The following is a 23,440-nucleotide window of genomic DNA, read 5'->3' as shown; positions in this document are numbered from 1 at the left end:
GTCATGCCATTCTGATTACTGAACTCACTGGCAGTCTTCCAAGCATTTGTCAATGATACTCTCGTCGTTGTTCATCTCAACGACATCCTAATCTTCTCCAAGTTCCATCCTGAACACATCCTGTACGTCCGCAACGTCCTTAGATGCCTCCTGCAGAGTCAATTACAGTGGGAGTTCCATGTATCCCAAGTCTCTTTCCTGGGCCACATGATCTCTACCGCCAGCATTAAAATGGACCCTGTTAAGGTTAGGGCGGTCACTGACTGGCCCCGTCCTGCCTCACTTAAACAAGTCCAGCGGGTCCTCGGGTTTGCCAATTTTTACAGGTGTTTTATACACAACTTTGGTGCGGAGGCAGCGCCTCTCACAGCCCTAACCCACTAGTCCCAGACCCGTTTTAGCTGGACCCGATAGGCTGACAGGGCATTCATGGAGCTCAAGGGACATTTCACCTCCGGACCCATCCTCGTTCATCCTGATCTTAATCGTCCCTTCATGGTAGAGATGGAAGCCTCGGACACCGGAGCAGGGCCTGTCCTTTCACAGCAGAATGAGGGGGACAGAGACTGCACCCATGTGCCTTCCTGTCCAAGCGGTTCTCGCCAGCGGAACTGGGAGCTCTTGGCAGTCAAGTTGGTCCTTGAGGGGTGGAGACACTGGTTGGAGGGGGCACCTCATCCTTTCGTGATCTGGATGGACCATAAGAACTTGGTATCCATTCAAGAAGCCAAGAGATTGAACGCTCGCCAGGCTAGGTGGGCTCTGTTTTGGCTACACAATATGTAAATTAGCCCATGATGGACAGCCATCATTATGCACCAATAAGACGGGTGGTGTTCACTTGATTGACAGTCTCTTGGTCCAATGACCACCTACTGTATTGTTCTGAAACATAGCTAGTTAGATGAGTATGTGATGGCCCTTTGTAGGACTAATGGCCATTGTCCTATGGCTGAGCGCAACACAATTCATTCTCCATTAAAAATCCACAGGACGCAGGGGAGATTATGTTATGCAGCGCTCGACTTCTTCTACAAAGTTTTCTCAAAACTAAAAAAGCACAACATGGCTACTAAGAGTATAAACGCTAAATTGAACTTCAAGTATACACATTTGGATGAGATTATTGCAGAAATTGACCGGGAGAGTGACACAAGGAGTCCTGCGCGCAAGAAAGATTAGAAAGAGAAGGTAACGTTACTTTTAGATCAGTAAGTCAACTATGTTTTTGATTCTCATGCTAATCCAGTTGTTTAAATGGTTGTATTTTAATTTAAGATATTTGTCATTAATTTCTATATACACTGCTCAAAAAAATAAAGGGAACACTAAACAACACAATGTAACTCATCGACTCAGTGGGTTTTGTCCAACATGTCTCTGGACCCACTCACTGTCACAGTCATACGCTGGACCTAGTTTTGTCCCATGGAATAAATGTTGTGGATCTTAATGTTTTTCCTCATAATCCTGGACTATCGGACCACCATTTTATTACGTTTGCAATTGCAACAAATAATCTGCTCAGACCCCAACCAAGGAACATCAAAAGTCGTGCTATAAATTCACAGACAACACAAAGATTCCTTGATGCCCTTCCAGACTCCCTCTGCCTACCCAAGGACGCCAGAGGACAAAAAAATCCGTTAACCACCTAACTGAGGATCTCAATTTAACCTTGCGCAATACCCTAGATGCAGTTGCACCCCTAAAAACTAAAAAATGTCTCATAAGAAACTAGCTCCCTGGTACACAGAAAATACCCGAGCTCTGAAGCAAGCTTCCAGAAAATTGGAACGGAAATGGCGCCACACCAAACTGGAAGTCTTCCGACTAGCTTGGAAGGACGGTACCGTGCAGTACCGAAGAGCCCTTACTGCTGCTCGATCGTCCTATTTTTCTAACTTAATTGAGGAAAATAAGAACAATCCGAAATTCCTTTTTGATACTGTGGCAAAGCTAACTAAAAAGCAGCATTCCCCAAGAGAGGATGACTTTCACTTTAGCAGTGATAAATTCATGAACTTCTTTGAGGAAAAGATTATGATTATTAGAAAGCAAATTACGGACTCCTCTTTAAACCTGCGTATTCCTCCAAACCTCAGTTGTCCTGAGTCTGCACAACTCTGCCAGGACCTAGGATCAAGAGAGACGCTCAAGTGTTTTAGTACTATATCTCTTGACACAATGATGAAAATAATCATGGCCTCTAAACCTTCAAGCTGTATACTGGACCCTATTCCAACTAAACTACTGAAAGAGCTGCTTCCTGTGCTTGGCCCTCCTATGTTGAACATAATAAACGGCTCTCTATCCACTGGATGTGTACCAAACTCACTAAAAGTGGCAGTAATAAAGCCTCTCTTGAAAAAGCCAAACCTTGACCCAGAAAATATAAAAACTATCGGCCTATATCGAATCTTCCATTCTTCTCAAAGATTTTAGAAGGCTGTTGCGCAGCAACTCACTGCCTTCCTGAAGACAAACAATGTATACGAAATGCTTCAGTCTGGTTTTAGACCCCATCATAGCACTGAGACGGCACTTGTGAAGGTGGTAAATGACATTTTAATGGCATCGGACCGAGGCTCTGCATCTGTCCTCGTGCTCCTAGACCTTAGTGCTGCTTTTGATACCATCGATCACCACATTCTTTTGGAGAGATTGGAAACCCAAATTGGTCTACACGGACATGTTCTGGCCTGGTTTAGGTCTTATCTGTCGGAAAGATATCAGTTTGTCTCTGTGAATGGTTTGTCCTCTGACAAATCAACTGTACATTCGGTGTTCCTCAAGGTTCTGTTTTAGGACCACTATTGTTTTCACTATATATTTTACCTCTTGGGGATGTTATTCGAAAACATAATGTTAACTTTCACTGCTATGCGGATGACACAGCTGTACATTTCAATGAAACATGGTGAAGCCCCAAAATTGCCCTCGCTAGAAGCATGTGTTTCAGACATAAGGAAGTGGATGGCTGCAAACTTTCTACTTTTAAACTCGGACAAAACAGAGATGCTTGTTCTAGGTCCCAAGAAACAAAGAGATCTTCTGTTGAATCTGACAATTAATCTTAATGGTTGTACAGTCGTCTCAAATAAAACTGTGAAGGACCTCGGCGTTACTCTGGACCCTGATCTCTCTTTTGAAGAACATATCAAGACCATTTCGAGGACAGCTTTTTTCCATCTACGTAACATTGCAAAAATCAGAAACTTTCTGTCCAAAAATGATGCAGAAAAATTAATCCATGCTTTTGTCACTTCTAGGTTAGACTACTGCAATGCTCTATTTTCCGGCTTTGATAAAGCACTAAATAAACTTCAGTTAGTGCTAAATACGGCTGCTAGAATCCTGACTAGAACCAAAAAATTTGATCATATTACTCCAGTGCTAGCTCTCTACACTGGCTTCCTGTCAAAGCAAGGGCTGATTTCAAGGTTTTACTGCTAACCTACAAAGCATTACATGGGCTTGCTCCTACCTACCTCTCTGAGCCGTACATACCTACACGTACGCTACGGTCACAAGGCAGGCCTCCTAATTGTCCCTAGAATTTCTAAGCAAACAGCTGGAGGCAGGGCTTTCTCCTATAGAGCTCCATTTTTATGGAACGGTCTGCCTACCCATGTCAGAGACGCAAACTCGGTCTCAACCTTTAAGTCTTTACTGAAGACTCATCTCTTCAGTGGGTCATATGATTGAGTGTAGTCTGGCCCAGGAGTGGGAAGGTGAACGGAAAGGCTCTGAGCAACGAACCGCCCTTGCTGTCTCTGCCTGGCCGGTTCCCCTCTTTCCACTGGGATTCTCTGCCTCTAACCCTGTTACGGGGGCTGAGTCACTGGCTTGCTGGGGCTCTCTCGTGCCGTCCCTGGGGGGTGCGTCACCTGGGTGGGTTGATTCACTGTGGTCGGCCTGTCTGGGTTGCCCCCCTTGGGTTGTACCGTGTCGGAGATCTTTGTGGGCTATACTCGGCCTTGTCTCAGGATGGTAAGTTGGTGGTTGAAGATATCCCTCTAGTGGTGGGGGCTGTGCTTTGGCAAAGTGGGTGTGGTTATATCCTTCCTGTTTGGCCCTGTCCGGGGTGTCCTCGGATGGGGCCACAGTGTCTCCTGACCCCTCCTGTCTCAGCCTCCAGTATTTATGCTGCAGTAGTTTATGTGTCGGGGGGCTAGGGTCAGTTTGTTTATCTGGAGTACTTCTCCTGTCCTATTCGGTGTCCTGTGTGAATCTAAGTGTGCGTTCTCTAATTCTCTCCTTCTCTCTTTCTTTCTCTCTCTCGGAGGACCTGAGCCCTAGGACCATGCCCCAGGACTACCTGACATGATGACTCCTTGCTGTCCCCAGTCCATCTGGCCATGCTGCTGCTCCAGTTTCAACTGGCCTGGGCCCTAGGACCATGTCCCAGGACTACCTGACATGAGGACTCCTTGCTGTCCCCAGTCCACCTGGCCATGCTCCTGCTCCAGTTTCAACTGTTCTGCCTCACTATTATTCAACCATGCTGGTCATTTATGAACATTTGAACATCTTGGCCACGTTCTGTTATAATCTCCACCCGGCACAGCCAGAAGAGGACTGGCCACCCCACATATGCTCTCTCTAATTCTCTCTTTCTTTCTCTCTCTCGGAGGACCTGAGCCCTAGGACCGTGCCCCAGGACTACCTGACATGATGGCTCCTTGCTGTCCCCAGTCCACCTGACTGTGCTGCTGCTCCAGTTTCAACTGTTCTGCCTTATTATTATTTGACCATTCTGGTCATTTATGAACATTTGAACATCTTGGTCATGTTCTGTTATAATCTCTACCCGGCACAGCCAGAAGAGGACTGGCCACCCCACATAGCCCGGTTCCTCTCTAGGTTTCTTCCTAGGTTTTGGCCTTTCTAGGGAGTTTTCCTAGCCACCGTGCTTTTACACCTGCATTGTTTGCTGTTTGGGGTTTTAGGCTGGGTTTCTGTACAGCACTTTGAGATATCAGCTGATGTACGAAGGGCTATATAAATAAATTTGATTTGATTTGATTTGATTTGATTTGATTTGAACTCCAAGTCAATCACACTTCTGTGAAGTCAAACTCTCCACTTAGGAAGCAACACTGATTGACAATAAATTTCACATGCTGTTGTGCAAATGGAGTAGACAACAGGTGTAAATTATAGGCAATTAGCAAGACACCCCCAATAAAGGAGTGGATCTGCAGGTGGTGACCACAGACCACTTCTCAGTTCCTATGCTTCCTGGCTGATGTGTTGGTCACTTTTGAATGCTGGCGGTGCTTTCACTCTAGTGGTAGCATGAGACGGAGTCTACAACCCACACAAGTGGCTCAGGTAGTGCAGCTCATCCAGGATGGCACATCAATGCGAGCTGTGGCAAGAAGGTTTGCTGTGTCTGTCAGCGTAGTGTCCAGAGCATGGAGGTGCTACCAGGAGACAGGCCAGTACATCAGGAGACATGGAGGAGGCCATAGGAGGGCAACAACCCAACAGCAGGACCGCTACCTCCGCCTTTGTGCAAGGAGGAGCAGGAGGAGCACTGCCAGAGCCCTGCAAATTGACCTCCAGCAGGCCACAAATGTGCATGTGTCTGCTCAAACGGTCAGAAACAGACTCCATGAGGGTGGTATGAGGGCCCGATGTCCACTGGTGGGGGTTGTGCTTACAGCCCAACACCGTGCAGGACGTTTTTCATTTGCCAGAGAACACCAAGATTGGCAAATTCGCCACTGGCGCCCTGTGCTCTTCACAGATGAAAGCAGGTTCACACTGAGCACATGTGACAGACGTGACAGAGTCTGGAGACGCCGTGGAGAATGTTCTGCTGCCTGCAACATCCTCCAGCATGACCGGTTTGGCGGTGGGTCAGTCATGGTGTGGGGTGGCATTTCTTTGGGGGGCCGCACAGCCCTCCTTGTGCTCGCCAGAGGTAGCCTGACTGCCATTAGGTACCGAGATGTGATCCTCAGACCCCTTGTGAGACCATATGCTGGTGCGGTTGGCCCTGAGTTCCTCCTAATGCAAGACCATGCTAGACCTCATGTGGCTGGAGTGTGTCAGCAGTTCCTGCAAGAGGGAGGCATTAATGCTATGGACTGGCCCGCCCATTCCCCAGACCTGAATCCAATTGAGCACAACTGGGACATCATGTCTCGCTCCATCCACCAACGCCACGTTGCACCACAGACTGTCCAGGAGTTGGCAGATGCTTTAGTCCAGGTTTGAGTGGAGATCCCTCAGGAGACCATCCGCCACCTCATCAGGAGCATGCCCAGGCATTGTAGGGAGGTCATACAGGCAAGTGGAGGCCACACACTACTGAGCCTCATTTTGACTTGTTTTAAGGACATTACATCAAAGTTGGATCAGCCTGTAGTGTGGTTTTCCACTTTAATTTTGAGTGTGACTCCAAATCCAGACCTCCATGGGTTGATAAATTTGATTTCCATTGATCATTTTTGTGTGATTTTGTTGTCAGCACATTCAACTATGTAAATAAAAAAGTATTTAATAATAATATTTAATTCATTCAGATCTAGGATGTGTTATTTTAGTGTTCCCTTTATTTTTTTGAGCAGTGTATATACATATATAGTTGACGTCGGAAGTTTACATCATTAAAACTAGTTTTTCAACCACTCCACCAATTTCTTGTTAACAAACTATAGTTTTGGCAAGTCGGTTAGGACATCTACATTGTGCATGACAGAAGTCATTTTTTCCAACAATTGTTTACAGTCAGATTATTTCTGTCTCTGTAGTCACTGTATCACAATTCCAGTGGGTCAGTAGTTAACATACACTAAATGTACTGTGCCTTTAAACAGCTTGGAAAATTCCAGAAAATTATGTCATGGCTTTAGAAGTTTCTGATAGGCTAATTGACATCATTTGAGTCAATTGGAGGTGTACCTGTGGATATATTTCGAGGCCTACCTTCAAACTCAATGCCTCTTTGCTTGACATCATGGGAAAATCAAAATAAATCAGCCAAGACCTCAGAAAAACAATTGTAGGCCTCCCCAAGTCAGGTTCATCCTTGGGAGCAATTTCCAAATGCCTGAAGGTACCATGTTCATCTGTACAAACAATCGTACGCAAGTATAAACACCATGGGACCACGCAGCCATCATACCGCTCAGGAAGGAGACACGGTCTGTCTCCTAGAGATGAACGTACTTTGCTGCGAAAAGTGCAAATTAATCCCAGAACAACAGCAAAGGTCCCTGTGAAGATGCTGGAGGAAACAGATACAAAAGTATCTATATCCACAGTAAAACAAATCCTATATCGACATAACCTGAAAGGCCGCTCAGCAAGGAAGAAGCCACTGCTCCAAAACCGCCATAACAAGCCAGACTACGGTTTGCAACTGCACATGGGGACAAAGATCCTATTTCTTGGAGAAATGTCCTCTGGTCTGATGAAACAAAAATAGAACTGTTTGACCATAATGACCATCGTTATGTTTGGAGGAAAAAGGGGGAGCTTGCAAGCTGAAGAACACCATCCCAACCGTGAAACACGGGGGTGGCAGCATCATGTTGTGGGGGTGCTTTGCTGCAGGTGGGACTGGTGCACTTCACAAAATAGATGGCATCACGAGGAAAGAAAATTATGTGGATATATTGAAGCAACATCCCAAGACATCAGTCAGGAAGTTAAAGCTTGGTCACAAATGGGTCTTCCAAATAGACAATGACTCCAAGCATACTTCCAAAGTTGTGGCAAAATGGCTTAAGGACAACAAAGTCAAGATATTGGAGTGGCCATCACAAAGCCCTGACCTCAATCCTATAGAAAATTTGTGGGCAGAACTGAAAAAGTGTGTTCGAGCAAGGAGGCCAACAAACCTGACTCAGTTACACCAGCCCTGTCAGGAGGAACGGGTCAAAATTCACCCAACTTATTGTGGGAAGCTTGAGGCAGGCTACCTCGACACATTTGACCCAAGTTAAACAATTTAAAGGCAATGCTACCAAATACTAATTGAGTGTATGTAAACTTCTGACCCACTGGGAATGTGATGAAAGAAATAAAAACTGAAATAAATCATTCTCTCTACTATTATTCCGACATTTCACATTCTTAAAATAAGAGGTGATCCTAACTGACCTAAGACAATGAATTTTTACTTTGATGAAATGTCAGGAATTGTGAGAAACTCAGTTTAAATGTATTTGGCTAAGGTGTATGTAAACTTCCGACTTCAACTGTTTATTTATATACATATACTCAGCAAAAAAAGAAACGTCCCTTTTCAGGACCCTGTCTTTCAAAGAGAATTAACTTCACAGATTTTCATTGTAAAGGGTTTAAACACTGTTTCCCATGCTTGTTCAATGATACATAAACAATTAATGAACATGTACCTGTGGAACGGTCGTTAAGACACTAACAGCTTACAGACGGTAGGGAATTAAGGTCACAGTTATGAAAACGTAGGACACTAAAGAGGCCTTTTTACTGACTCTGAAAAACACCAAAAGAAACATGTCCATGGTCCCTGCTCATCTGCGTGAACGTGCATTAGGCATGCTGTTAGGAGGCATGAGGACTGCAGATGTGGCCAGGGCAATAAATTGCAATGTCCGTACTGTGAGACGCCTAAGACAGCGCTACAGGGAGACAGGACGGACAGCTGATCGTCCTCGCAGTGGCAGACCACGTGTAACAACACCTGCACAGGATTGGTACATCCGAACATCGGCAGGACAGGTACAGGATGGCAACAACAACTGCCCGAGTTACACCAGAAACGCACAATCCCTCCATCAGTGCTCAGACTGTCCGCAATAGGCTGAGAGGCTAGACTGAGGGCTTGTAGGCCATTTGTAAGGCAGGTCCTCACCAGACAACAATGGCAATAACGTTGCCTATGGGCACAAACCCATCGTCTCTGGACCAGACAGGACTGGCAAAAAGTGCTCTTCACTGACGAGTCGCGGTTTTGTCTCACTAGGGGCGATGGTCGAATTCGCGTTTATCGTCAAAGGAATGAGCGTTACACCGAGGCCTGTACTCTGGAGCGGGATCGATTTGGAGGTGGATGGTCTGGGGCCGTGTGTCACAGCATCATCAGACTAAGCTTGTTGTCATTGCAGGCAATCTCAACGCTGTGCATTACAGGGAAGACATCCTCCTCCCTCATGTGGTACCCTTCCTGCAGGCTCATCCTGACATGACCCTCCAGCATGACAATGCCACCAGCCATACTGCTCATTCTGTGAGTGATTTCCTGCAAGACAGAAATGTCAGTGTTCTGCCATGGCCAGCAACGAGCCCGGATCTCAATCCCATTGAACACGTCTGGGACCTGTTGGATTGGAGGGTGAGTGCTAGGGCCATTCCCTCCAGAACTGTCCGGGAACTTGCAGGTGCCTTGGTGGAAGAGTGGGGTAACATCTCACAGCAAGAATCTGGTGCAGTCCATTAGGAGGAGATGCACTGCAGTACTTAATGCAGCTGGTGGCCACACCAGATACTGACTGTTACTTTTGATTTTGAACCCCCTTTGTTCAGGGACACATTATTCGATGTCTGTGGAACTGTGGAACATTTACACATGTTAAGTTTGCTGAAAATAAACACAGTTGACAGTGAGAGGACATTTCATTTTTTGCTGAGTTTATAATATATAGATCTGAGGAATACAATGTATTAGTATAGCCTGTGTATGTTATGTTGGCTATGACATGCTGTGGCTATGGTTTTTGAGTCTTATAGCCTATTGGTCCACATATTTCATTATAGTGATGATGTTACCCATACTCTATAATATATATATGTTTATAGATATGTGTTGTGTATTTGATGTATTGATTAAGTAATAGTAAACTTGGGTTCTAACAGATGCATTTTTTATCCTCAATAGTGGTAGAGATTCCTCCATCCCCCACTCATTCAAATGTACGACCTGTATCCTCCTGTCTGACCCCTTTGCTGTCTCTGGCTCCACACCCACCCCCGCCCAGCCATCTGGAGGTGTGAAGGTTAGTACCTTTTATACATTTGGGCTCGAGGGACACCTGGGAGACTTGATACAAAATATTATGTTGATCTCTCATTCTTGAATGTAGTCTGAAACTTTGCACACACACTGCTGCCCTCTTGTGGACAACATCAAAATCACACCCAGCTTCCTATGTCAATGTACGGCCTTGTTCAGCAATTCCAAGATGATGCAACAAAAATAAAAAATATAAAACGTTTTTTTGTTTGTTTAATATTTTACCAGATCTAATGTGTTATATTCTCCTACATTAATTTCACATTGCCACAAACTTTAAAGTGTTTCCTTTTAAATAGTATCAAGAACATGCATATCCCTGCTTCAGGTCCGGAGCTATGTCATTTTAGGCGGAAATTGAGATGAAGGGTCCAATCCATAAGCAGATCAAATACACCACTGGAAAATGCCTATTAAGCTGCTTACAAATCCTAATAATTCAAAATATTACTCAGAAAACCAGGTGTTTCAATTGGCATATTTACTTACTTTGATTTTGACTTCACGCCAATTAAGATAAGCAGAGTAAGATGTTTGCATGACTATTTCCATACTCGGCTTACTGTCATAATCAGTTTAATATCGAATTACTAGTGTGTATGTATGTACTCAGTATATTTAAGCAGTTCGTCAGGGATGTAGGCTCTAGGGAGACATCATCATGCTTTGCAGGTTCTCATAAGTTGTTGATGGAATGTGCTGACACATATAATGTATTAGTGATTTTTTTTGCTGAAAGTACAGATTCACACTTGATTCATGTATTGCCGTGTTGTGTTCAGTCATTTGCAAATACATGACACAGCAGCATACATGAAAATAGCAAGAGACAGAGACAGAAAACTGCAGAGTAACCACTATGCTTTGACATACAGTACACACATCCCAACAACAGGTTTGACTTGGAGTAGAGCATGCATGAAGCAGGGAACACTTCCAAGCCATTGCCAGACCTACCCCAGCCAAGGGTGACAGAGAGGCGTGACAGAAGGGGTAACAGGAGGTAGGTGGGGGTCTAGTATTACCTTGGTCAGGTTGCTGAGGGCTAGGTACTGTGCAGACAGCTGGGACACACGGTGGACGAAGCCCTTCCCTGCAGCCTGGCCCTCCCAGAGCCGGTGGGCCCTCTCCCTCAGCTTGCCCAGCTCAGCCTCACGACATGACAGCTCCTCCAACACACGCTGGGGGGTGGGGACCGGAGGACCACAGGACCGGGGTGGCCAGTCCGGGGAGGTAGAAGGAAAGGGTATGGTGGTTGAGGGTTGGGGCGGTAGACGTTTGGGGTTTAGGGAAGGGGGAAAAAGTAGGGAGGATTTGTTGGTTGAGGTTGGGGTAGGAGGCATGGAGGGATTGGGGTACACCAGGGGCCCACAGGGTAGGGGTAGGAAGGGGGACACATGCCACATAACAGAGACAGAGAAACATTAACATACATGGATAAGACAAGGGGAAAACCACAACATCTTAAATAGCATCCACAACATCTCTTGATGTTCTTTTTTTTTAAAGCCCATGGTTCGTCAGGTAGATACAACAGAACATAACAGGGGGAGAGGAGTCAAGGCTGAAGGATGCTGAGAGAAGGGGAAAGTATGATAGAGGGAGGGGGTATTGGTAGCGTAGGGATCAGACAAACAGATTGTATTGTATTGTACAGTAGAGCTTCGGGGTGATGTTATTGACAAAAGGCAGGCGAGAAACAAAAGCGCTACAACAGGCGACAGATTAAATACAGAAATAGCAACAACAATAAGGGGCAGAGCGTTCAGATTTGCTGGATATTTATTATTTCCTTTGTCAGGTTCATCTTTCCTACTGTCTCTCTTTTTTTTTGTCTGGGCGAGCCGTGGCTAGGGCCGTTATCGTATCCTGAAAAGGGCTTTTTAGCCACGCAGAATAAAAAGGAAATTAATTAGATTTTGGATTTATCCTCAGACTATTGTGTCAAAATGCTGCTCTAATCTCATCCAGCGGTGGTTGATAAATGTAATTATAGGTCCCAGTATGCTCTAAATTGATTTCAGACTTGCTTAAGGGACATAATGTATCTTAGGTATAACTACATCCATCTTCTCTCCCAACTGAATCCAGTCAGTTATTTCACTAAATAAACTGTACTGACAGAAAGCAGGAGCTTAGAAAACAAAAAAGATAGAGTTCAATAACACACAATGAACTGAACTGAGTCCATAAAGAAATAAACCAGACTAGGTGTATGCTGTTCTATTGGGTTTTATGTAACTGGCCACCATTGTTGTGTGTTATTACTTTTGGTACCCGTCTGTAAGTTAGGGGAAGGGAGGCACTAGGTGGTTCTGAGGACTGGCAGGAAGAGGTGTTTGATGTTGAGCGTGGAGGTAAGGTGTCATGGTAGCAGTACTACATAGAGTAACAAAGTCTATTTTGTCCACTTAGTAAGGGTCCCTAACATGCATGCTACAACCCATTATGCCCATCTGAGAAGGGTACCTACTATCTAAAGATTGTATTACGAGTTTCATATTAAACATCCCATGGCTTTCCAATACAATGTGACCCACTCCCCAAAAATGGACTGTAACTGTGTGGTCAATTTGGCAGAACCAGGAAGGGGTAGGGGTGTACCTGTAACTTGCTAAGCTCCTGTCTCTTGGCAGGGAGGTCATGTAGTCGAGCGCTGCTCTCCTGTACTATGACCTCAGTGCTGTTCAGCCAATCCTGGAGCGGCTCAGTGCTGACCTCAAAGTCTCTCATCTGAGACTGCAGGTTCTGACAACGTCACATTTATAGATACCGTCAGTCATCTGTCAATAACACGCACACACACACACACACACACACACACACACACACACACACACACACACACACACACACACACACACACACACACACACACACACACACACACACACACACACACACACACACACACACACACACACACACTATTCACCTTTAGCGCAGTCTCTCTCATCTGAAGGTTGGTCATGAGGCTCTTCCAGTCGTCTCTGGCGTTAGCCACCTTGGCCTTGACCCCCTCCTCTCTGTCTTTAGGCACGACAGCCATGAGCAGCTCTCCACTGGTCCCCACTGCACTCAGTCTGGCCTGGCCATGCTCCCTGTCATTCAGAAACTCCTACAGACACAAAGAGAGCAAGAGAAGGAGAGAAAAGGGGGAGTTAGAATTTTAAATGAATAATTACAATGGATAGAAGGTGCTTATCATCTAACTGCATCATCATCAATACACCCACTAATTAGGTGGAATAATGTACTGTAATAAAACACTGGTTAATGCGCAGAGCACAGAAACTACTAGCTAGTCAACATAAATGTTCTAATTATTCATTTTTTATTGGCAACAGAAATAGGGGGCGGGGTCAGACCAGGGAGGTGATCACAGATGAGAGGACTCAGTGAGTCTGAAAGGCGTGGGTTTGACGCGACCTCCCACCCCCTCCCCCCTCCCCCTCCCTCCCGTTAGCCGTTCTCCTCAGCTAGTAGCCCCCCTGCCCCTCAGCAGCACCTCCTCCCTGAGAGCTGAGCCGGTGACAGCGACACAGCAGGGACCACTCCACCATCTGTGCAGTTAGCACATCACATACACTTCAGCCACAGCACGCTCCCACACACACACACACACACACACACGCTCCCCACACACACACACACACACACACACACACACGCTCCCACACACACACACACGCTCCCACACACACACACACACACACGCTCCCACACACACACACACACACACACACACACACACACACACACACACACACACACACACACACACACACACACACACACACACACACACACACACACACACACACACACACGCACACACATGCACACACATGCTTTCTCTCCTCTCACTCTCTCTCATTTTCTATTTTTGCTTGTCTCTCTCTCTCTCCCTCATATCTCCCCTCTCACTCACACTTCATCTCTGTGTTTCTCTCTCCCTGCCAATGTAATGGTATAGCACCAATTAAGCATGACACAATGCAGTGTTGGCGTCTACCCCCTCTACCCCCTCACACTGGCCCTCCTAGAGGTCAGCCATGTGGAAACATTGTTCCACATTCCCCACCAAGTCAATAATAAATAATACATGACTGATCCCATATTCCTTTCAACATCCCCTTTACAGCCCCATTCACCCACAGACCTCTGGAAATAGAACCCAAAATCTCTAGAAAAACCCTCTACCATCTACCATCTCTTACTCAGAGCTCTAGAAATATATCCTCTTACCATCCCCTCTCACCCAGAGCTCTAGAAATATATCCTCTACCATCCCTTCTTACCCAGATATCTAAAAATATATCTTCTACCATCCCCTCTCACCCAAAGCTCTAGAAATATACCCTCTACCATATCCTCTCACCCAGAGCTCTAAAAATATATCCTCTAATATCCCCTCTTACCCAGAGCTCTAAAAATAAATCCTCTACTATCCCCTCTTACCCAGAGCTCTGGAAATAAATCCTCTACTATCCCCTCTTACCCAGAGCTCTAAAAATATATCCTCTACCATCCCCTCCCACCCAGAGCTCTAGAAATAAAGCCTCTACTATCCCCTCTTACCCAGAGCTCTAGAAATATACCCTCTTCCATATCCTCTCACCCAGAGCTCTAGAAATACACCCTCTACCATCCCCTCTTACCCAGAGCTCTAAAAGTAAATCCTCTACTATCCCCTCTTACCCAGAGTTCTAGAAATAAATCCTCTACTATCCCCTCTTACCCAGAGCTCTAAAAATAAATCCTCTACTATCCCCTCTTACCCAGAGCTCTGGAAATACACCCTCTACCATCCCCTCTTACCCAGAGCTCTAAAAATAAATCCTCTACCATCCCCTCCCATCCAGAGCTCTAAAAATAAATCCTCTACATCCCCTCTTACCCAGAGCTCTAAAAATAAACCCTCTACTATCCCCTCTTACCCAGAGCTCTGGAAATACACCCTCTACATCCCCTATTACCCAGAGCTCTGGAAATACACCCTCTACATCCCCTCTTACCCAGAGCTCTGGAAATACACATCCAGAAAGTTTACATGTACTCCAGGAAAAGAAGAACCTAAATGCAAAATATTTTTTAAAATTCCTTGCAATGTGCCCTTTCTCAGCCTGGGAGAACTGGTCTTCCACTGTGTATTCCTTGATCTTTGTTGTGTTACTGTCTCACCTGCAGATAGTTGAGGTCTGTGAGTTAATTACCTGACAGGAGTGGTGTTATCTAGCCTGATGGACAAGGCCCTGTCTCTGACTCACTGACTGGCACCTAGGGACCTCTAAAGAGCCTGTCACAATGTCATGCCTGACAGCTTCAGAGACATCAAGAGAGAGGGGGTAGCGAGAGAAATAAAGAGAGAAATAAAGAGAGGCATATATATTAGGATAGATAGATAGATAGATAGATAGATAGATAGATAGATAGATAGATAGATAGATAGATAGATAGATAGATAGATAGATAGATAGATAGAGAGAGAGAGAGAGAGAGAGAGAGAGAGAGAGAGAGGGGTCTGCTGTGAAGCTTTCACTCAAGCCCCTTGGCCCTGAGCCCAGCTCCAGCACGTCCATCCCACACCAGACCCAGCCCCTCAGCCAAGCCTGCCAGAGGACACTCTACAGCGGGCAAACTGAGGGGGGACACCCCCCTGTCCACTCACTATGGAAGTATGAGATTCTGTATTTTGCTAATGATGTATTCTGATAAAGGTAATTGACTGTATATTAGAAGTAATTAAAGGTCCGTAAAGGATGAAACATCTCACCTGTATCCTCAGTAGGCCAGTGGAGGCCTCAGTGACACTCTGGGGGATGTCGAAACACTTGGCCGTGCTGATCTTAACGTTGACCAGCCACTGTTGGAAGTCCCTGAGGGCTGCTCTGAACCTCTGCTCCAGCAGACGCTCCTTATTCTGGCACTCTCTGGATGCACGCAGACTCAGACTGAAGGAGAGAGATAGAGATGGATGGATAGATGGAGAGATAGAGAGATGGATGGATTGATAGATGGAGAGATAGAGAGATGGATGGATAGATGGAGAGATAGAGGGAGAATCACAAGGTTGCCATAATATACCTAACAACAATGAAACAGAAGGGAAAGTGACAGCAAAGCTATAGGTTTCCTTACATCCTGTACATAACATACGTAGTAGATATGATCATGTTTGTAATGATGAAGGGAGAGACAGAGGGAGAAGGATGGGCAGATGGAGAGACAGAAGGAGGATGGGCAGATGGAGGGACAGAGGGAGAAGGATGGGCAGATGGAGAGACAGAGGGAGAAGGATGGGCAGATGGAGAGATAGAGGGAGAAGGATGGGCAAATGAAGAGACAGAGGGAGAAGGATGGGCAGATGGAGAGACAGAGAGAGAAGGATGGGCAGATGGAGACAGAAGGAGGATGGGTGAATGGAGAGAAGGAGGGAGAAGGATGGGCAGATGGAGAGACAGAGGGAGAAGGATGGGCAGATGGAGAGAAGGAGGGAGAAGGATGGGCAGATGGAGAGACAGAGGGAGAAGGATGGGCAGATGGAGAGACAGAGGGAGAAGGATGGGCAGATGGAGAGACAGAGGGAGAAGGATGGGCAGATGGAGAGACAGAGGGAGAAGGATGGGCAGATGGAGAGACAGAGGGAGAAGGATGGGCAGATGGAGAGATAGAGGGAGAAGGATGGGCAGATGGAGAGATAGAGGGAGAAGGATGGGCAGATGGAGAGACAGAGGGAGAAGGATGGGCAGATGGAGAGATAGAGGGAGAAGGATGGGCAAATGAAGAGACAGAGGGAGAAGGATGGGCAGATGGAGAGACAGAGGGAGAAGGATGGGCAGATGGAGAGACAGAGGGAGAAGGATGGGCAGATGGAGAGATAGAGGGAGAAGGATGGGCAGATGGAGAGACAGAGGAAGAAGGATGGGCAGATGGAGAGACAGAGGGAGAAGGATGGGCAGATGGAGAGACAGAGAGAGAAGGATGGGCAGATGGAGACAGAAGGAGGATGGGTGAATGGAGAGAAGGAGGGAGAAGGATGGGCAGATGGAGAGACAGAGGGAGAAGGATGGGCAGATGGAGAGAAGGAGGGAGAAGGATGGGCAGATGGAGAGACAGAGGGAGAAGGATGGGCAGATGGAGAGATAGAGGGAGAAGGATGGGCAGATGGAGAGACAGAGGGAGAATGATGGGCAGATGGAGAGACAGAGGGAGAAGGATAGGCAGATGGAGAGACAGAGGGAGAAGGATGGGCAGATGGAGAGACAGAGGGAGTAGGATGGGCAGATGGAGAGACAGAGGGAGAAGGATGGGCAGATGGAGACAGAAGGAGGATGGGCGAATGGAGAGAATGAGGGAGAAGGATGGGTGGATGGAGAGACAGAGGGAGAAGGATGGGCAGATGGAGAGACAGAGGGAGAAGGATAGGCAGATGGAGAGACAGAGGGAGAAAGATGGGCAGATGGAGAGACAGAAGGAGGATGGGCAGATGGAGAGACAGAGGGAGAAAGATGGGCAGATGGAGAGACAGAAGGAGGATGGGCAGATGGAGAGACAGAGGGAGAAGGATGGGCAGATGGAGAGACAGAGGGAGAAGGATGGGCAGATGGAGAGACAGAGGGAGAAGGATGGGCAGATGGAGAGATAGAGGGAGAAGGATGGGCAGATGAAGAGACAGAGGGAGAAAGATGGGCAGATGGAGAGACAGAAGGAGGATGGGCAGATGGAGAGACAGAGGGAGAAAGATGGGCAGATGGAGAGACAGAAGGAGGATGGGCAGATGGAGAGACAGAGGGAGAAGGATGGGCAGATGGAGAGACAGAGGGAGAAGGATGGGCATATGGAGAGACAGAGGGAGAATAATGGGCAGATGGAGAGATAGAGGGAGAAGGATGGGCAGATGGAGAGAGATAGAGGGAGAAGGATGGGCAGATGGAGAGATAGAGGGAGAAGGATGGGCAAATGAAGAGACAGAAGGAGGATGGGCAGATGGAGAGACAGAGGGAGAAGGATGGGCAGATGGAGAGACAGAGGGAGAAAGATGGGCAGATGGAGAGACAGAGGGAGAAGGATGGGCAGATGGAGAGATAGAGGGAGAAGGATGGGCAGATGGAGAGACAGAGGGAGAAGGATGGGCAGATGGAGAGACAGAGGGAGAAGGATGGGCAGATCGAGAGACAGAGGGAGGATGGGCAGATGGAGAGACAGAGGGAGAAGGATGGGCAGATGGAGAGACAGGGGGAGAAGGATGGGCAGATGGAGAGACAGAGGGAGAAGGATGGGCAGATGGAGAGACAGAGGGAGAAGGATGGGCAGATGGAGAGACAGAGGGAGAAGGATAGGCAGATGGAGAGATAGATGGAGAATGATGGGCAGATGGAGAGATAGAAGGAGAAGGATGGGCAGATGGAGAAACAGAGGGAGAAGGATAGGCAGATGGAGAGACAGAGGGAGAAGGATGGGCAAATGAAGAGACAGAAGGAGGATGGGCGGATGGAGAGACAGAGGGAGAAGGATGGGCAGATGGAGAGACAGAGGGAGAAAGATGGGCAGATGGAGAGACAGAGGGAGAAGGATGGGCAGATGGAGATATAGAGGGAGAAGGATGGGCAGATGGAGAGACAGAGGGAGAAGGATGGGCAGATGGAGAGACAGAGGGAGAAGGATGGGCAGATCGAGAGACAGAGGGAGGATGGGCAGATGGAGCGACAGAGGGAGAAGGATGGGCAGATGGAGAGACAGGGGGAGAAGGATGGGCAGATGGAGAGACAGAGGGAGAAGGATGGGCAGACGGAGAGACAGAGGGAGACGGATGGGCAGATGGAGAGACAGAGGGAGAAGGATAGGCAGATGGAGAGATAGATGGAGAATGATGGGCAGATGGAGAGATAGAGGGAGAAGGATGGGCAGATTGAGAAACAGAGGGAGAAGGATAGGCAGATGGAGAGACAGAGGGAGAAGGATGGGCAGATGGAGAGACAGAGGGAGAAGGATGGGCAGATGGAGAGATAGAGGGATAAGGATGGGCAGATGGAGAGACAGAGGGAGAAGAATGGGCAGATGGAGAGACAGAGGGAGAAGGATGGGAAGATGGAGAGACAGAGGGAGAATGATGGGCAGATGGAGAGACAGAGGGAGAAGAATGGGCAGATGGAGGAATGGAGAAGTGGTTGAAGTGGAAGGTATGACTTTGGGGGGGCGTTGGGGGTTGAGAGAGCATGTGTGGGGGTTGAGAGAGCATGTGTCGGGGTTGAGAGAGCATGTGTGGGGGTTGAGAGAGCATGTGTGGGGGTTAGGGTTCAGAGGAGGAGGAAGAAGAAGGGAGTACAGATAGGTTGGTGTAGAGTTACCATACATAAAGAGGATGAAGGGGAGGCCAGAGGGTGACAATGTGTTAGGTAGAGAAAGAGGGATGGAGATGGATGCAAGGAGAATATTGATGAATGAACGAGACAGGATCAGATAGGGAGGGCAGCATGTGAAGGAAAGGGGGAGACATGGAGGAGGGATGAGAGGAGATAGAGAACAAGGTGAGAAGACATATGTTTCAATGACAGGTACTGTCCAAGGGAGGGGGGGGGGGCGTGAGAAACTGACAACAAGGCACACACACACACCCTTGAGTGTTAATGGTGCTTGAGGCTAGAGGGGGCCTTCACAGTGGGAATGAACATGTGTGTAGGAAGCACTTTTAACTGCTGTGACAGACTAAATTTGAGGAGGAACGGAGGAGGGCAAAGGAGGAGGGCTGCCCTCTCCCTCGCCTCTCTCTCCGTCCACAACACCTAATGCAAACAGCACAGATGCTGAGTCTGTGGAAGCTTCGCCTACAACCCAGAGAACGGGTTGTCCGTATGACAAGTTCACCTCACCTACCTCTGAATAGACTTGACTCAAGGGTCACCCAGCCATAAACGATCTCTTTGTTTTAGTAATGACCCGGACAGATATTGTTCTGTGTTACATACATTCAAGTCTAAGGCATTACATTCAGGTAAACAAGCTAAAGCATATAGAACAAACGGAAGTAGTATGTAAATACAAGTGAATTAATTCATCATGTTATTGGAATTCCTAAAGTCTTGTTTTTTCTCTGAACAGCACCACGTGACATGTTTACCAACAAGAGATAAACGGGTGCAGGCATACATACGGACCCAATAACAGGCAGTTACACATCCGTCAATATACACAAGCGTGCAATGTATCTGTATGTAAATAAGACAGCATGAATTAGCTTTGCTTTCCTTCGACAGCACAGTTAGTCTGGCAGAAAATGAAACCGGGAAACAACACCAAAACAAAAACACAGAGAGAGGTGGAGAGGAAAGGAGGATGGAGGTCTCCTAGCAACCGGTGCCTCTGTCTCGCTTGTCCCTTGTTCCCTGTCACCTTTAACCCGTTACAACACACACACATTACTGTACTGCTGGAGACTTCAGTTTAGACACCATTATACACTGACACATCATAACATACACACACACACACACAGGGTTTTTGTGTTGTAGATATGTGGTAGTAGAGTAGTGGCCTGAGGGCACACACTTAATGTGTTGTGAAATATATTGTATTTTGCTGGACCCAAGGAAGAGTAGCTGCTGCCTTGGATTAGGGATAATACATAAATACAAGTACACACACACCTACCTGTTGTGTTGTTTGATGAGAGCAGTGACCCTGTCTGAGTGGGGTCCCAGGTCTCTGGAGTAGCGGACCAGGTCATTGAGTTGAGCTTTCAGCCTGTCTGCCATGGGCTCAGCACTCAGCAAGCCCTCCAGTGTCTCCTGAAAACATACAGACCCAGAGAGAGAACACCAAGCTCAGCTCAGCTCCGTGTGTTCTGTGTGTCAGAGTGTGTCAAGGCCAGGCAGATCTGCGGAGGGTCGGATCTGCATAACCCTAGTCACCACACACACACACACACACACTTCCATTCACTCCCTAGTGTGCTCCTTCTCAGTCCTCAGGCACTGTTGGTACAATAGCATTTCTGTTCTTCAGGGAGCATGGCCGTTGCAGGCAGGAAGGAGCCTCTGGATAAAGCTCTCCTCTCCCGCTCTCCTCGACATGCCTCACATTCTGCACTCACACAGTCATGATTATTTCACTCCTCCCATAAAAATATGAAAATGCCTCGCTCTCTCGCTCCTCCACTGAACACTCCCCTCCTCCCTCCCTGCCTCTTTTCCCTCTCTCTCTCTCTCTCTCTCTCTCTCTCTCTCTCTCTCTCTCTCTCTCTCTCTCTCTCTCTCTCTCTCTCTCTCTCTCTCTCTCTCTCTCTCTCTCACACTCTCAAGTTCTACTCACATTGCTTAGACTCCCAGTTCTCTCTCCTTTTCTCCCTGGATTCTGCCTCTGTCCCTCCCTCTCTCCTCCCCTCGCCTGTGCGCTCTCACTTTCTCAATCTAAACTCGTTGCTCTCTCCTCCCCTCTGCCTCTTTATTTATCTAGTTCTCACTCTCTCTCTTTGCCTGTTACTCCCTCGCTTTCTAGCCTCCCTAATTCTCCCTGCTCCCTCACTTCACTGTTTTTCTCTTTCACACTCGCTCTCTCCCTCCTCCCTCTCTCCCCCTCCCTCTCTCCCTCCTCCCTCTCTCCCTCCTCCCTCTCTCCCCCCTCCCTCCCCCCCCCCTCCCTCCTCCCTCTCCCCCCGGTGGAATTCAGCTGTCAGCTCGTGCAGATGCAGGAGAGCTCACACAAACTGATAACATAAACAAGGCTGGATACAGGAAACAGGGAAGAGGAGGAGAGGGAGGACTTCTCCTTCTCTTCCAAAACAGCCCCCAAATCAAGATCGTCAAAGAAATGACAAAAGAGACAATGGGAGAAAATCAAGGCGACTAACATTCCAATGCTAAGCCACAGAGTCCTTGACATAACAGAGAGAAAACTCTAAACATCCTGTGCTTGTTGTAAATCACAGGACAGGGAAGGGGGAAGTAGGAAACACATCCACAGAAACACACTGGGACTAAATTGAGTCCCTCGGCAGCAGGAAAACACATTACTGTACTGCTGGAGACTTCAGTTTAGACACGTTTATATACAGAGAATGACCGAGAGAGAGGGAGAATACAAATGTCAGAGAGAATACAGAAAAAAGAGAGAAAAATGGAGAAAGAGAAGGGAGGGGGTGAGTGGGGCGCTGGAGAAATTAAGAGATGTGAAGAGAGTGACAGAAACAGAGCGAGAGAGAGAGAGAGAAAGAGAGAGAGAGAGAGAGAGAGAGAGAGAGAGAGAGAGAGAGAGAGAGAGAGAGAGAGAGGGGATTGTAGCTGTCACTCCTAAGTCGTCACATTTACACATTTAATTTGTTTTATATCTGGATTTACAAATCAAATGGATAATTACTGACAGAGAAATAATGTGTGTGTGTGTGTGTGTGTGTGTGTGTGTGTGTGTGTGTGTGTACAGTATGTGTGTGACAACATCGATCAGACTTTCTCTGCCAGCTTTACTGAAAACATTTTCTCACAGCACAAGACAGGTGGCTTTGCATTACCTATTGAATAAGGCCCCATCATTATCGTTGTTATCATCATAGCTCCACCTTGAAGAGCCTTGGTCTACACTACAGTGTACCTTTTAACACAGCCCTTACCTTAGCCTGCTGCCACCCCTCCACTGCCTCCTCCCCAATGCTCCTTCCCTCCGCTCTGCTCAGCTCCTGGCTCCACCCCTTTAGCCGCCCATCAAGCTCCCTAAGCTCCTCCTCCATCCTGGCGGTCAGACGCTCGTACTCCTGCTCCTGCTCTGTTGCCGTGGTGAGGGCCCTTTCCAGGCCGTCGCGGGCTCTCAGGGCGGCCCCCTCCCACTGCTCCAGAGCCTGGGCTAGCGCCCCTAGCTGGCGGTCCATGGCCTCACACCCTCCAGCCGCTGTGTGTTCAGCTGTGGCTCCACTGCTTCGACGCACGCGACTGAGACGATCACGGCCCTCCAGCAACCGACACTCCACCCGCTCCTGATTACGTGAAGGGAAGGAGGGAGGGGGATGGATGGATGGAGGGAAGGGGGTGGAGGGATGGAGGGAGAGAGGGAGAAGAACAAAAGTTGCTACGGTAACTGGCACTGCTGTCGCAAACGTCTTTGATTCTAATGCTGATTCTATTTAAGGCAGCCTATAGGGTAGGGCTTTTCCCTCCTTATATACCTTACTCTCTCTCTCCCTCCCTCACTGTATCTTCTCACTCATATTATTTCCTTTTCTCCCTCTTATTTTTCCCTTCTTTCCAGCTCCCATTTTCTTCTTCTGCTCTTTTTCTCTCTCTACCACTCATTCACTCGCCCCTTTTCTCTCTCCTCTTTTCTCTCTCTTCATTTTTCTCTCTCCCTCTCCTCTTTTCTCTTTCTTCATTTTTCTCTCTCTTCATTTTTCTCTCTCCTCTTTTCCCTCTCTCTCCCCTTTTCTCTCTCTTCATTTTTGTC

General features: G+C 47.4%; 1 protein-coding gene across 1 annotated transcript in view; it reads right to left on the bottom strand.

The window, feature by feature from the left end:
- Positions 1-23,440, bottom strand: part of syne1a (spectrin repeat containing, nuclear envelope 1a) — a 201,305-nt gene that overhangs the window by 116,837 nt on the left and 61,028 nt on the right. The window contains exons 54-59 of the mRNA XM_052523863.1: positions 22,617-22,976; positions 20,663-20,799; positions 15,789-15,966; positions 12,948-13,130; positions 12,617-12,760; positions 11,038-11,193 (exon numbers count right to left, since the gene is read on the bottom strand). Coding sequence (XP_052379823.1) covers positions 11,038-11,193; positions 12,617-12,760; positions 12,948-13,130; positions 15,789-15,966; positions 20,663-20,799; positions 22,617-22,976 — 1,158 coding nt within the window. The remainder of the gene's footprint in view (positions 1-11,037; positions 11,194-12,616; positions 12,761-12,947; positions 13,131-15,788; positions 15,967-20,662; positions 20,800-22,616; positions 22,977-23,440) is intronic.

Source organism: Oncorhynchus keta, chromosome 8, assembly GCF_023373465.1.
Source record: "Oncorhynchus keta strain PuntledgeMale-10-30-2019 chromosome 8, Oket_V2, whole genome shotgun sequence".
Classification (NCBI taxonomy): domain Eukaryota; kingdom Metazoa; phylum Chordata; class Actinopteri; order Salmoniformes; family Salmonidae; genus Oncorhynchus; species Oncorhynchus keta.
Note: the sequence above shows the minus strand (reverse complement) of the source record. Positions and strands in the feature narration are given on the sequence as shown.